The 15,249-nt window shown below is 43.8% G+C and overlaps 3 protein-coding genes across 8 annotated transcripts in view; 2 read left to right on the plus strand and 1 right to left on the minus strand.

Moving 5' to 3' along the window:
- The first annotated feature begins 1,654 nt into the window (after nucleotides 1-1,654).
- On the plus strand, nucleotides 1,655-9,082 carry LOC105570613. Of its 3 annotated transcripts, none has more exons than XM_012027946.1 (5): nucleotides 1,655-1,759; nucleotides 4,736-4,807; nucleotides 7,834-7,994; nucleotides 8,059-8,204; nucleotides 8,376-9,082. In XM_012027946.1, exons 1-5 carry the CDS (start codon nucleotides 1,749-1,751, stop codon nucleotides 8,445-8,447), a joined length of 462 nt encoding a protein of 153 aa, XP_011883336.1. In that variant the 5' UTR covers nucleotides 1,655-1,748; the 3' UTR covers nucleotides 8,448-9,082. The 3 variants fall into 3 exon arrangements, with proteins under 3 accessions (XP_011883336.1, XP_011883335.1, XP_011883337.1); XM_012027945.1 differs by lacking the exon at nucleotides 1,655-1,759 and adding an exon at nucleotides 1,857-1,953; XM_012027947.1 differs by lacking the exon at nucleotides 1,655-1,759 and adding an exon at nucleotides 1,857-1,953 and having other exon boundaries at nucleotides 7,852-7,994.
- A 300-nt stretch (nucleotides 9,083-9,382) lies between these two features.
- LOC105570615 (geranylgeranyl pyrophosphate synthase) lies at nucleotides 9,383-13,225 on the minus strand. Of its 2 annotated transcripts, none has more exons than XM_012027948.1 (7): nucleotides 13,002-13,225; nucleotides 12,550-12,704; nucleotides 11,534-11,678; nucleotides 11,032-11,152; nucleotides 10,381-10,520; nucleotides 10,212-10,310; nucleotides 9,383-10,069 (listed from the first exon to the last, which is right to left on the minus strand). In XM_012027948.1, exons 1-7 carry the CDS (start codon nucleotides 13,065-13,067, stop codon nucleotides 9,824-9,826), a joined length of 972 nt encoding a protein of 323 aa, XP_011883338.1. In that variant the 5' UTR covers nucleotides 13,068-13,225; the 3' UTR covers nucleotides 9,383-9,823. The 2 variants fall into 2 exon arrangements, with proteins under 2 accessions (XP_011883338.1, XP_011883339.1); XM_012027949.1 differs by having other exon boundaries at nucleotides 9,383-10,056; nucleotides 10,208-10,310; nucleotides 13,002-13,223.
- A 1,073-nt stretch (nucleotides 13,226-14,298) lies between these two features.
- Nucleotides 14,299-15,249, plus strand: part of LOC105570616 (multivesicular body subunit 12B) — a 7,614-nt gene continuing 6,663 nt past the window's right edge. The window contains exon 1 of one of the 3 annotated variants that reach the window (XM_012027954.1): nucleotides 14,299-14,640. The gene's annotated coding sequence lies outside the window, so the exon portion shown is untranslated. Of the gene's footprint in view, nucleotides 14,641-14,663; nucleotides 14,735-15,249 lie in introns of those variants that run through there. The other 2 variants (XM_012027950.1, XM_012027953.1) reach the window with 2 other exon arrangements.

Here is a 15,249-nt window from a genome sequence, read left to right on the forward strand (position 1 = left end):
CAGGAATGGCTCGGTAATTAATTTCTTTTATTTAACGATTCCTGTCGCCAACTCCGATAAAATTTGTGTCAAAATAAGAAATCGACTCTCGTAGGGCCAGCACGGTAAATAATTGCTTTCGCAATTTTCACTACGCGCTACCATCAGCTTTCTTATGGATCAATAACTAATCTTCCTTTTCGCCAACGTGACTTCGAGGTAACGCATCTCGCTCGCAATTAGCTTCATGTTTCGCGAACGGGAATGAGCGCCGCCCACGTGCGATCATCCCATATATTTGTCCTGACACATACAACGCGCGATTTCTCCCGGGTGCAATTACATCGATTCGAGATGATCGGCTTTGTCCCGTGTCCCCTTCTCCCCCCCCCTCCCCCTCCCCCTGCCCCTTCGCCCTTCGTAGACGTTCAAGTCGATCCGTCGCCCCGCGAGGAAAAAAATCCTATTCGACGTTCGAACCTGCTGCGTATTGATTTCCTGTCAGACCGGAATATAGTCGATCCATTGTACACGCGATACTTGCGCAGCGTGTGTACATACACTCTCCCCGGCGTATACAATAGAATAATTTTATATTCGCCGAGATGCGGAGATTAATGCGGGACCTCTCGATATCTTGCCACGGGCGACTCGCGTCCTCTCATATACGACCGATACCTTTCGCTTGATATTCCCCGGTTGTGTTTAAAATATCTTTTTTCCCCTCCCTCTGAAAATTGAGACCTCTCTTCCTCCCTCTCTTAATGGAATATCACGCGCGTGTTTTACATCGAATATCGGGATATCCTATGAGCTGCCTGTCGGCCACCTCCGCTTCGGAGCGAGCCAAGTGTCCGGGCGTCCCGCCTAATTATCGCAACAATTATCGCAACGTTACTGAGTAGTGAAAAATCCCGAAATGCATATGCGTCCACACGTTTGGAATACACAAGCGAATATCTGGCCCGTAATTAATGCGCCGGCATGCGCGAGCGCGAGGGGAACTCGTGCCGCGAAGTATGCCCGAAAATATGCGTTTCCTTCGGCTGCGAGGTCAGACGGACCGCGCAAAGTTACGGGGGGGGGGGGAGCAGGGAAGATCGAAAAACTGCCGTTAAACGGATCATTTCGGGGAGATTGCCGCCGTTTGGCGCAACGTTGGAAAAAAATCGCGCCGCGATTCCACTCCTTTGGCCCGAAAAACTGCACGTTATTGTTCTCATATGTTGTCCCTAGAGCATACGCTGGTCTCATTTTGCATATACTTATTGTAGAATTCTTGTATCAAGCAAATATTGTCTTTATTTTTTTTCTCGGTCTTGATATAAAGTCAACCAGCGTAGTCTAGATTTTGCTGCGTGCTTTAATTCCGTAGAAGAGCTTTGCGTTTCTATAAAAGCCAAATTAAAAGATTGATTCTAACGAAGAACGTCGATAAAACGGCTTTGGGATCCCCTAATTTTACATACATTTTTTTTACAGTGCACTTACAAACCGAGATCGATTCGCGTATGAGTTGCGCGGCCCCGGTTATAAATTTCGCGTCTCGCGCGTCCGGCGCAAAAATATAATACCGTTTCGAGGGGGTCGTCAGCCCGGTCGGGATATTGGTAGCGCCTGGCCGCGCGAGACGAGGGATTCGTCAAACGGGCGGGGATGCAATCTTTTTGATCCTCTTTCTGTCTGTTGCAGTTGTGTGCGGCGTCGGCGCGGATGTGGCGTACCATCGGCACGTCATGGGGCTTTACGTTACGTGAGGATAATTCAACATGCGTATACCGTAATTCAATTCACGCATTATCAGCCCTCCGATCGCGATCCTCGCGTCGACGTTGCGCGAGGGAGAGACCGTCGGCCGTCCGCGTGAGGCGAGTGAATCGAGAGGAGGAGAGCGCGTCGTCGGGGAGGATGATCGGCGCCTCCCCCGCGACGGCCGGAGCCTGGAGCCGAGGCTTCTTCCAATCGAACCGAGAGGTTCGATTTTACGGGGCAGAGATTTTCCCCCGTCCGTCCCTCTTAATTCACCGTTTTCTCGCCGGGGCGATCATTATCCGTCCGTTCTGCCGAGGACGGCGAATTTATCACCGCGCGCTCCGGCGCGGCGACGGACGTACGCGTCGCACGCGCGACGGTACCTCGAGATCGTTGAGACCCACCCGAAAGGCGTCTACCGCTAACGGATGTCTCCTTCCCGGACAGAGTTGCTTGCCATTTGACTTGGGACTACCTCGTTGTTTCGATGCAGACGTTGAAAAATACGGAGCGACCGTTGATCGTTTCGTTTCGAGTTTTCGCGGAAGGTCCGCGGCTGAGGGGACACCCCGCGGTTTTGGACGCGATCCGACGAGAATAACCGAAACCTTGGACCCCACCGCGGACGAATTCTTCCCTCGATGTTTTTGCTGTGTAAATAATAGAATATTCATGTACATGTAAATTATTGAGCGAGCAGAGCGAAGTAATATTCCGCTTTTAATGCGAGCCGAGAGGGCGAGCACGAGAGTCTAATTTAAATAATAACGTTACTCTTTATTACTTATGGATTGTTATGCCTCAGCTGCGTGCTTCACTCGCGATTCCCGGATAAAATCCATTTTGTTGGACGCTAGCACATAATTAAGCACGATGAACGACTCTGGAAATCTTTCCGATCGCCTTTGCTCGTCGAGCAATCCACTTTCGATCCGCCCTCGAGGAATCTAATTTAGGGGCGATTAGATTATCGGCAACGGAAGCGCGATGTCTAAACGAGATTATCCTCGAGACGAGGTATTTATTCGGCCACGGAGAAAATGGAAAAGCTGACAGTCCGGCAGATCCTTAACGCGTGTACATATATTAGAATAATCCTTGTAACTTGGTAAATAGGATTTCAGACTCCCCTTCGCTCGCGTCTGAAAAGAATCTACTTGCTCGGTTTGGAACTATCAGAGTGTTCCGTCCGCAATTTCGCAACGTTACAATTCCCGTAAAGTCATTTTCACGAGAACGGCGTCCCCTCGCGGTTGAATATAAAGTTAAATTATTTAAGAAAAAATACAAAGGCGAAACTGTAAATAAAAATTCTGTCTCGATTTCTCTCAATTACGAACCATTTAAGGTAGTTGTTTCGCGACAGTAATGCTCAAAAGTTTCTTCCAGACAGGAACCAGCACTCAATTATTACAATGATATATCTTGGTGCAATATTGTTCTAAAGCATACACTTACGATTAATACATAATATAAAAACGATTCGAAAGATTGTAGTTTGAGGTGCTGTTGCCACATCTCTTACGCTACACTCATATCTACTACATAATTCTTCCCATTTTTCAGTTTTAACTGTTTATATTGTTGAAACGAAACGGTCAATAATTTTGATTTTTTTTCCAATTATTCGTTCTATTTTACTTTATAACATATTTGTTTCTCATACGAATCTCACTCATCGTTATTTAAAAAAATAAAATGTGCCACCATTTGCGTTTGCAAATGCAAATATTAATATTCTAAAACATAATAATATGTGTAAATAATATTTGACATGTAATATCACAACGAATTATATTGTTACATGTAATAATATTTTTAACGTGTTTTACACATAATATTTCGTGTAACATAGTAAACTTTAACAATTTTTTTTAGAACTTTGAGACGGTCAATTTTAATTTAATTAGTCTTATTTTGCACGTATTTATGTAAAGAATAAACTGTAAAAATTTGAAACAATTCTCACATAACTGATTTTACGAAAGAACTACCTTAAAGTCTGAAGCGAATAATCAGATCTCAATTTTTAACTACATTTTAATTTATGTAGACAGCGCTGCATTTGTAATGTATTGACGTTACCCACAAATTATATTCAATTCGCAATTCCGACGTATTTACACAAGAGAGCGATAGCGTTTGATTAGACCTTGCGTAAGCATCTGCAGCGAGGTTTCGTCGGCGCGCACGCAATAAAGCGGCGCGTATATACAGCGGCGCAAGAAAACAAGTATTACGTCTGGTCCGTTGCAATTTTTCGCAGACACTGCCTAACTGGCGCCGTTGGAGAATCTCGCGGAGTGGGAAATTGAGAGAGATGTCTTGCATTTTTTACGCGGTTCTACGTCGGCGCGTCCTTGTTCATTGATCACGCGCGACCGTGCGAAGGGGAAGATCGGCATTTTTCGGGATCGAAACTCTTTCGCGCCATCCAGCGTCACCGACCAAGTCGGATCACGTTTCCGCGATACAGATTGGTGTATGAATATTGGAATGAACGTCGCTCGTGCGATGAAATTGTTACTTTCTTTACAGTCTTATTTGTTACTATTAAAAAAAAAACAGCTGCGCGTGGGGGCTAACTTTGTAGGGACCGTAAAACTCGGGGACGAAACTCTTTCGCGCCATCCAGCGTCACCGACCAAGTCGGATCACGTTTCCGCGATATAGATTGGTGTATGAATATTGGAACGAGCGTCTCTCGCGTGATGGAATTGTTTCCATACAGCACGCGTGTCTGAAAGACGACTTAAAGATGTCTTGAAGATCTTTTAGACATGCGTGCTGTACGGGTTACTTTCGCGGGGGCACCGACTTCGTAGGGACTGTAAAACTCGCTGCTGTTCTCTCCCTCTTATTCCCTCGTATCCAAAATGCCCTCGCTGGGCGGTGCGAACTTGCGACGTATGTTCCAACGACGGGACGCGAACTTTTGTGTCACACTCGGTCTCACCCCCAGGCGCGGCTTCGCCCGCTAATTCTCGTGTGTCTTCGATTGCAGGGCGGCGTCGGGCGTGATCTTCTTCCTGGAGGTAACCTGGGCCATCACGCTGTTCGTGCAGCTCTGCGTCAGGTACGTTTGGACGAACGTTAACTACCGTTGATCTTGACATTTGGGAAAGGGATACGTTCTCGAGTCCCGCTTACGCATCTGTCCGCTTAACTCCACATTTAAATTTGCCCGCGGATCAAGAAATGAATTTAAATGTAAAATTAACGTAAAATACACTTCTAAAATACGTTCACATAAATACATAAATATACATTATATAATTCATAATGTATTTCACAGTGTATCGTATAATTTATATATTATATCACGGAAAGAAATTGCCGTTGAATTAACCAAAAAATAAAGCTGCTTGAATTAAAGTCACGGGCTGCCGCGAACATAAATAATTCGCTCAATCGTATTGGTTGTGGATTGAATAATAATTTTAAGCATTCCCTACGTTCAGCAGAAAAAAAAGCTGCTTTGCAACTGTTGTAAAATTCGTTAATCTGATTGGCAATATGCTCTTAAAATCACTCAAGATGAAGAGAACACGCCAATTGCAGATTCACGAATTTTACAACAGTCGCAAAGCAGCTTTTTCTGCCGAGCGCAGCCATTGAAACTGTCTCGTGCTTTTCACTGGATGTTGCTTCGACGATTTTACCTCAATTACGCCGATCTCGTTGCCACAACTTCTTTTTCTTCCGTGTACGGTACATAAAAAGTAAGCGGTCAGATTTTAATACCGGTCTCACGGTGCAACGTACGATCGTAACGCGCGTGTACGGCGGTGACTCTGCAAATTGCTCGAAATTAGTGCATGTATATCGGGAACAATATGCTCGGCGCGGACACGGGCGGGGGGTTGAAAGGACCCCGGGGAATTACCGTTCGAGGTCCGAGCGGGATAACACGTAAAAGAAGCGGCGCAAAGCCCGGCAATTACCAAGCAGGTCGGAAGTTCGCCCCAGTTTTCCCTGCATCTCCCCCGACGAGGGGGGGGGGAGGGAGGCGTTGAGGAAAGCGCGCGGTGGACCACCGGCAACTAGATAACGCTTTGCGAAGCGCGGTGGTAGTCGTCTTTAAGCCAGACAAATGCGTCACGCAAGGCTCAAAATGAAGATAAAAAAACTTTCTCGCGTCTTCCGAGCTAATTGCGGAGGTATACAATAATTAATTAACGAGCCGATGCTGCCGCGCGCACCGCGGATCCCCGCGTCGAGATCCCTCCGGCCTTCGCGCTTTCCGTTGTACTTTGCGTCGCTTCTCCTCGCGGCGGTTGATGCATTCGCGAACGTTGTCGGGGCTCCCGGTAAACGTGTCCTGGGTCGCCGCGCGGGTTGTCAGCCGGTTTTTACCGGTTAATTTGCTCATATCGATCAGCGCGAGACGGCCAATGGGACGACGTCGCCAGGGTTCGGCGGAAGCTCGTGGGATGAAGTAGTAAAAGAAGTTCCGCAGGGCTCCACGGTTTTATCGAGTAACTTAGCTTGGCGATCCATCCGGAATCGACGCTGCCGCGGTAGTTTATGTCCCCGACGACGGTGCCCGTTTAGAACTGCCGGTCGGGAACGATCGATCACTCCGATCCACGCGGAGATGATCGAGCGGCGGGAGGGGGAGATAGCGTCGCTTTGCAGAAAAACGGATTTCCAACGGAGACATCTTTTATATATCCGTTCACCCGCGCGGGGCTCAAGATCCGTCCGCCTCTCCCCCTCGCTTCTCCCCCTTCGTCCCGGGGAGTAATTCAATTAGGAATATTTCGGCGAGGCAATTGTTAAAGGAATATCGCGGGACGAGCGTCCTCTCAATTGGCCCCGTCGAGTTTCTCAACCACCTACGACGACACGAGAAAGGTTTCGTCCCGAAGCCCCGGCACGTTGGCAAAGATCGTCGGCGCTCTTCTCTTTTCATCGCCGTCGTAACGACATTAATCGACCGCGAGCTGATTACGCGAGTTTACGCTCGCCGCGACGGCTAATTTCGTAAATTAGCAGTAGCTCCGAAACGCACGTGATAATTATCTCCGCGGAGATTCCTCCGATAAGCTCGGGCAAATCGCTTCCCGGCGATGTTCTTCTCGATACAGTTTCCGCGGCGATTTCCGCTAAATCGCGCTGCAAACGCAATTCCCGCCGCGCACGCTGGCGTAATCTGTTTCAGTTGGACAAACGATTCCCGTGTACTACATTAGCCATGGCAAATATGTAGAGAGGGTAAAACTATACTTGTGTAAGATACTGCATGACAAATTGGGTTTTCATTTTGACTCGGTATCGCATTTGCGCGTTCCGAGCGATTTGTTAATTCTTATAAAGGGCGCGCTCGGTGCGAGAGTATATTCGACGCGGAAAGTTGTATCGACGGAAAAATCGCCTCGCTCCCCCGACTCTTTAAGAAGGAAACTTAAGTGGGAATTGATGGGGCCGTAATCAGGACTAAACGCCGATTGCTCGCCTGCGGAACTCAGCGGGAGACGTCGTTCTCGCAAAAAGTTCTGTTTATCGAATGCAAATCGAGGGCAAATCCTCTAGTTGCGCGAACGTCAGATAACTCGTGTAAATACTTTTACAACATTGTGTCAACTAAGAGATCTAGTTTGTAAAAAAAGTTTGGAACGCCGTATCTTTATAAGTTATGCGGCCACCGTAGAACGGGAGAGAAAGAGCGAAGAACGATAAGAAGGAAAAATTGTGGAATTACAGAACTTATAGAGAGAAGATCTTACGGGATACATTTTTAAGAGACATTTCGCTCGCTCCGGAGAAACTTAACTAATGTGTCATCTGCATTGGCAAATAGAATAGAATAGAGCCTCGATTCGATTCTCAATTAGATTCTCGATTCGATTCGCAATTAGATCGACTTGAACTAAAATGTAATTTTAAAATCGTCTAAAATGTTGGAATAAACTTAAAATAGTGAATTGATTCGTCTAAAAGACGTTTAGTAACCATTCATTTAACTCGCGAAAACAATTTAGATAAATTATTTAATTGATATAAATACCCTTGTTTAAAACGCGTTGCTCTAGGAAATGATTCCTTCAGTCTCGCGAACGCAAATATCCCTTTTTACGAGAGAACGGTATGTGTTCTTAGGACGTCTCGTGTTCTCAGGAACGAGGATTCTTCTACCTGCTCGCGTTGCTGGTCCGGCGTTCTGGCGGCCACGCGGGGCTGGCGAAGGGCATTGTTTTATCTACCGTTGTCCTGCATCCTGGCGTGGCGACCAAACAGACTTTGGCTGTCCTACGTCGCGGGTAAGGACACCGGCTCCTTCAACTCCATTTTCGTGAGGTCCTGAACAGGTATATGTGCTTGCAGCCGGTCTGCTGGCGGTACTGTCCTTACTGCATATTGCATCGAGCGCGCTGGGACGACGAGATCATTGCCAATCGGGCGCCGACTCGGTAGGCGAGAGCCTCTTGAATTCCAGGCAGGAGAATTACGACCGATTCGAGGAAGTTCTGGTGAGTGTTCTCGAGACTGACGATCCAAAATTGCCGCAAGAAGTCGGTGAATTAATTTTACTTTAATCGCCCTCTCCCCTCGTCCCTTCCTCGCGAAATATTGATTTATTGTGCGCCATTAAAATGTACTTTTTCTCGATCGCCTCTATCAATCATTGTCTGTTTCGCGAGGTGACGGAGGTTCTCGATGACGGCGTGTCAGGAGCAGGACGCTGCCCTGGTGACAGCGACGGTGAGATATGACACGAGCGACGGTCCTCCTGGGCCAGCGAATCCGACGAGGATAGTGAGCTTGAACAGAGGACGTGTCAAATCGCCACGCTGTCTTAGTCCGTGACAATGGACCTCGGTCTCGTTGTGTATCAAGGGGAGTCAATTCAGCACTCGATTCTGGATGCGGCAAGAACGAACGCAAGAAATGTGCGAGGCCGAATAATGCCTTCTAAAATTATATAAAGGAGAGAAGTCATTGTGAGAGATTCAGTTAATTTAACAATAAGAATTAAGACATGAGAGAGAGAGAGAGAGAGAGAGAGAGAGAGAGAGAGAGAGAGAGAGAGAGAGAGAGAGAGAGAGAGAGAGAGATTGAATTTATTGATTTAAATCTGCGAGAGGAAAAACAATGCGGGATATCACATCGCTGTGCGTGAGCGTGAGGGAATAAATGTACCCGAATATTTTTCTTAGACACTGGTTAGTTATATATAATTTTCTATGCGTTATGTCTTTTAGGAAATGATAGGTATAAAGGTATAATATATAACTGTATGACACGTACAAAACAGTCGTAAAATTTCATTATAAAGCGATCATTCGATATACTATTAAATTGTCAATATATATAACATTGCTAATAAATACTTTCTAAAAGCCTTCTATTCGACTTACTTTTTTATATAGAAAAATATTTGTGAGACCAACTCCATTTTTTATACTTAAACAAACAGAATTATTAAAAAAATATTAAAGTCTTATTGACGTGTATGTTGTCAATACAATATTTTTGTGTAGCAAAGAGCTACGATGATGCGTAATAAATAATGTAAAAGTTAAAACATTATTTTGATGACCAATTAATGTTGCAACTTTATGTAAAAACCTATTTTCAACACAACTAATGGTAAGCATTATCAACGACGATATACTCTAAAAGCTTTTTTTGACTTGCTATTTGCTAATTTTACTATTGAGAGACCCATTTATTCAAATTTCTTAACACAATTAAATGTTCAAGTCACCATGTATGTACATATTTTTACAAATTCTAATAAATTATATCTATTGTAGGACAATACGCATAATACAGAATACTCACATACATGCAAATACAATAAAACATTTCTGTTCGACAGAAAGCGCTGTAAATTGTACGGCGCTAGATTGCTTTTGTAGGTATTTATTTGTTTTTAATGCATAAGCGCTCAATAGAATTTTAAGAACATTTTTCTCCACAAAATCGAATAACAAAATTTTATTATATTATTTTTGATACATTTATCTACATTACCTTTTGTATAAGATAAAATCCTTGATGGGTTATTGGCATAACAGCTTTGTAAAATTATAAAAAAAGCATTTATAATGTTAAGCTTATGCTGTTTTTACAAACAATTGGAAATTTAAAATGTTCCAGTTAAGAGATCCTTAGGCGCGTCTTTGGTATCCCAATTCTTGAGCTCGTCCAAAATCTTCACCAAGAGCGGGTTACCACCTAAACGTTCGATTTCAGATCTCGCGGTCGAGTCCAGTTCCTCAAGTACGTTTCTCGTATATTTAAAGGAACCAAATCGTTCTAATAATTTAATGCAATGACGTTTTACTTCGATATCCTTTGTTCGTTGTCTTAGAATATCTTTATCACCTTCGTTAAAGAAATATACAAACTTGATTAATTTATCATAAAACCTTTTGAAGTAAAAATATGGAGCGATTAACGAAAAACTTATGTTAATTGTATAACAAATGCAATGTTTTTACTAATAATAATATTTAGTAAAGGATACTTATTATTTGCCTATCGTCAGGATTGCTTGCAAGTGCATGAATAATTGGAAAGCTGAATTTTCCTTCAGTCAAATCTTCACAATAACTTTTATTCTCGGTGTACTACAACAAAAATAAATTCAGTTAATTTAAAAGTTCACTTTTTAATTAAATTAACCATATTATTGCTTACCTCACCGAGGCACAAGTTGCAGTAATCGTCACGTATTTGGAAATACAATCCTAAGGTAGCTATTAATGACGAAAAATCTTCGTCACAAGTCGAGAACAGTTTCATTAATCTTACTGCTAAGTTAAAGAGTCCACCGGTTTCTGCAAAATTAATTAATTAAAATTTGTATCGGATATTTTTGAATAGAATAGAATTTGAATGGAAACGTATTTGTTACGAAGGCATTTTTCACTGTTGCCATTTAAAGAAAGATTAAAGCTAAAATAATATGCTTGCACAACACATCAATAATCTTTCAAGCATATGGCCTTTAGGCATGTTATCTTAATTAAGTTATATTAAGCATTTTATCTTTCAATGTGGCACCGGTGAGAAATTCTTTCGTATGTTAATTGGATAACTTGAAGTAGTTCGCATGTAAAATCTATCATAAAAACTGAATTTTAACCATGCAGTTATTTTAAGACTTCCTGTATATGAAAGGAACGTTCGAGTGATATCTTTCGCAAGGTCGTATTTTGACTGCGCAAAATTTCCTGTCTTTTTTTTATAAGCATATAAGCAGCACATAAGCAGAAAAACCCAAAAATTCGTAGAATCAAGATATGATCTTGTGAAAGAGATCAGTCGATGTGTATAAGTATTAGTTACTTCTTATTGTCATAGTCTTGTAATCTGCCTCGGTAGGACATATAAAATTATCTCTCCAAAAAATATCCATTCCCTGACCTCTGTGAAGCTCCAGTAGTTGTTCCATATATACTTTCGTTGCCTGATAATATAATATACTGTTATATTTTGAATTACTAATTTTCTTGTATTTATTTAAAACATGTATTTAATATTTATTAATTTACACAATGGCATCATTATTTGTAATGCTGTTTGCAAAGTTGTATTTGAAATATGTATTAACATTCATTATTCAGGTATTCATAGTCAGATTTTATCTTTAAAACTGTTTCAAGGTCATCTTTAGACACTCCATAGGCAATGAAATGTTCCGTACAGCATCTTTAGATAAATTATTAGATAAATTATACTATAAATACCGGCCTTCAAAGTTTATAAAAAAACACCTATTATTTTTAATTTATACCACGAGTCTTGAGTTTCTTCGCAAAAACGTATGGCTGATAACATGATTATTTACCGCTGGATGTTGTAAGTTAACAACTCTTTCCAGTGCAATAAATAGCACATAATTTGCAGCACTTAATGAGCTGGCAATTCCGTAAACTGAATGTGCCACAGGAATACCTCTTCGCAAAATGGAATTATCTTGAATATCATCAATCCTGCAAAAATAGAGAAAGTTTGTAATATTACTTTAACCCTTTGAAGCATACATTTTTCAATCGAACTATTTTCTGTAAAACTTTGTATACAACGGTTTTAGGGGTCGCTGATTACGAATCCGTTATCAGATTTTTAGCTTTTTACAAAAAATTTTTATGTCTTTCGGTAAGACAAAAAAATATTTTTTAGTTAATTTTTCGCCTTACCGAAAGGCGACTTTAAACTTCCTGAAAATGTCGACTTTAGGTCGACTTTCAGTCTATAGTTAAAATCGACGATAAACCATTATATAAATAGTAGACTAAATGTCGACTTAAAAAGTTGACTTCAAGGTGACTAAAAAATGTCGACTATCAGCTGGCAAACAGTAATTTGTGCTATGTGGGTAATCACACGAAAATGTTGAAAAACTTGAAAACTGAAAACATTCACGTACTTTTTGCACCCGTCATTTTGGGTCGACTATTTTCGATTTTCAAAGTCTGACATCAGAGATTCGTAATGAGCCGAAAACCCCTTTGTACAAAGTTTTCAAGAAATAATCTTTAAAAACTTGGTCAGTCATGAATTTTTCCGAAAAAATTGCTGTTTTTTCATATTTGTCTGTTTATAAAATTTTTATAATATGAAAAACTACTCAACTTTTTTTTATGTCGGTCATTTTCTTTCCGAGTGGAAGGAAAAGGACCGACATAAAAAAAAGTTGAGTAGTTTTTTCCTTCCACTCGGAAAGGAAAAGGATCAACATATAGTTGCGACTTCCGACTTATAACGACTAACAACTCATTGTAAACGGGGTCTAAAAAACGACTTAGACGTCTTAAAGATGTCTTTCAGACATGCGTGCCATATGGGAAAACGCACACTTACAGAATGCTAGAGTTGTGGAGCATATTCACTATATCATCGATCGCTTGGAGTCTATCGTCTGATATTCTTAGCCAGTAATTAAAGGCCTGTGCTAACTTCGCCCTTATTTGTTTTCCAGGAACTTGAAGAATGTATCTGATCGGTTCCAACAGTTTCTGCAACAAGTTTCACTTCTAAATTTCATCTAAATTCAAACCAAAATCGACAAAGTATCAAAAGAGCATAAATGGAGCAAAGAGGCTGCACCTGATGTTCCGTGAATTTCCACGAATTTTCCGAAATTCCAGAAAGGTATCGACAATTCGAGAGTTCAAAGAATTATATACGCACATGTACCTTTTAAATATATTTATAATTTATCGTCACAAATAATTAAATAGCGCGCGCATCCCCGCGAACAGAATGGAACGAAACATAAGAAAAAAAAAGTGTAAATCATGTTGGACACTAACCTCATCCTCCTCTCTGTCGCCGCTCATAGAGTAATAAAAATGATTAGTTTTATTGGCGTCTGTCATGTCGTACCGAGCGGTGACGTCTCTCTTCCGAGGCACTAAATTCGAATAAGATGACTGCCACGATCAGTCCAAAGTGCGGAAAACAAATTCGTGATGGCAGTCGACAGCTGATGCCGGGCAGAGAATACCGACTACGACGCACTACGACGTTCGCTAGACGTGTCTACACTCTACCGCAGTCTGCCGGAGCACTGGAGTCACTGGAGTGCAGTGACGTCAGACGGGTCGCGTTTATCGCGCATGCGCGACAGTAATGGCGGTCGACTAGTGATGCACTGGTAACGGGTCTGTTCTTTATAGCTGAACTGGCTGCACCAGTTCAGAGTTTATCTTTGGGTCTGTTTTTTATTGCTGCACTCCTGAACTAGTGCACACTGGCAATGAACTAGTGCAATGAGTTGGAATGAGAGGTAATCTATTTGTTTCATTTTAACTTATTGCACTAGTTCAGCAGTGCAGTAATAATAAAGAACAGGCCTTTTGTTCTTCTGCTATGGAGGAAAAGAGATAAAAGCGGGGGGCACACACTTTTGCCTAAGTGCTTATGCATAAGTCCCAAGGTGCGTTCGGGGAGCGCGCTTTCAGCGCTAAAAGCGTCTTCTATCTTTGTTCGACGTACAGTGAGTGACGAAGATAGACTGACGTTTTCAGCGCTAATAGCGTCTCCCCGAACGCAGCTCCAGTCTACAATAGAGATTTAAGCCCTAAGCCTTAAGAAATTGACTAATCACAGTTGATCACAGTCACGCATTCTACTCATACTTGACCGTGATTGGCCAATTTCTTAAAGCTTAGGGCTTAAATCATCTATTGTAGACTGGGACTAACGAATTTGATTGGTCTATACGCAAATGCACAAGGAAATGGACCAATCAAATTCGTTATGCGTATTGTGCAGTTATGCAAAAGTGCGTACTCCCCCCCCCCCCGCTCACTTCTGGCAGTGTGAGGGTGGCGTCATGGAGCGGAATACGCGGAAGCGGAATCAACGGATCGCCAATCGCAAGATTATTCTGATAGAGCCCTTTCAAAAATTCCATCGAAACGATCTTGTGATTGGCGATCCGCTGATTCCGCTTCCGCGTATTTCGCTCCATGGGACGTCGCCCTGAATCCCGCATAACCTGGAAACACCCGCATGGAGCATCCCCATCGGGTTACTCCGCCTGCTCCGTGACACAGGCACGTGGGCGCATGCGCGCCGCGCGGCGACGCGTACCCGAGCGCGGTGCCGACCGAGTTCGGTGGCCCCGTCGGAGCGGACGGAGCGTTCGGAGCGTTTTCGGGCAGTTTCGCAAGACGCGCTGCCGGACGACGTCGAGCTCGTCGGCCGCGATTGACGTCATCCCGTCTCGTCTCTCGCTCCGAAATATGAGCGCCGGTGACAGAAGTCGCGCTCTCGCGTCGTGCCGTCGTCGTCGTCGCTGTGTCAGCGCGGAGCGCGTGACCGTGTGAGGAAGACGAAGAGGAGGAGGAGGAGGAGGAGGAGGAGGAGGAGGAAGAAGAAGAAGAAAAAGAAGAAGAAGAAGAGAAGGCGGAGGAGGATAACGTCGCAGCGAAGCGCCGCGAGAAGGTCAGCCCCTATCGAGCGCCTCGCGAGGCGACGTCGCCTCTCCGAGCGGCCGATGACACGTCCAATATAATTCACGAAAGGGGGGCAAGGGGAGGTACACCTCCGCGCATATACGCACGCCGAGTCCGTACCTCCGTCCGTCCGACCGTCTTTCTATCGACCTCCCTTCCTCGAGCACGTCCTTGAACGGCGACGTCGGTTCCCCACGGGCCCCTTCGCGCTCCTCCCCACGTCACGTTGCACTTAAGAGCCTATTATTTATCTGTCGTTGCAGCGCGGTGTCACCCGGTACCGACTATCTCGATCGCTGACGCACTCCGATCTTAAGCCCCGTCCCGTCGACGGCGAGTACAAGTGGCACGCGAGCGCGACGGCGTAAACACGCGCATATATTCATCCCCAGCTGAATTTAGCATCTCGGCACCGCGGCCGGCGCCGAAGGTCTCGTCGGGAACCGACGAGATCCTTTGTGCACGGGCTCGCTCTCGGCTCTCCGAATAATTTGCCGTCTCGGGGAATTTCCGATTGTCATCGGCCCGCGACTGCCCGCAAGGCCGACGATTTCTTTCCCCTTTGCCTTTCTCTCTCTCTCTCTCTCTCTCTCTCTCT

Source organism: Vollenhovia emeryi, unplaced genomic scaffold (genome assembly GCF_000949405.1).
Source record: "Vollenhovia emeryi isolate VEMERY1.0 unplaced genomic scaffold, V.emery_V1.0 DF939120.1, whole genome shotgun sequence".
Classification (NCBI taxonomy): domain Eukaryota; kingdom Metazoa; phylum Arthropoda; class Insecta; order Hymenoptera; family Formicidae; genus Vollenhovia; species Vollenhovia emeryi.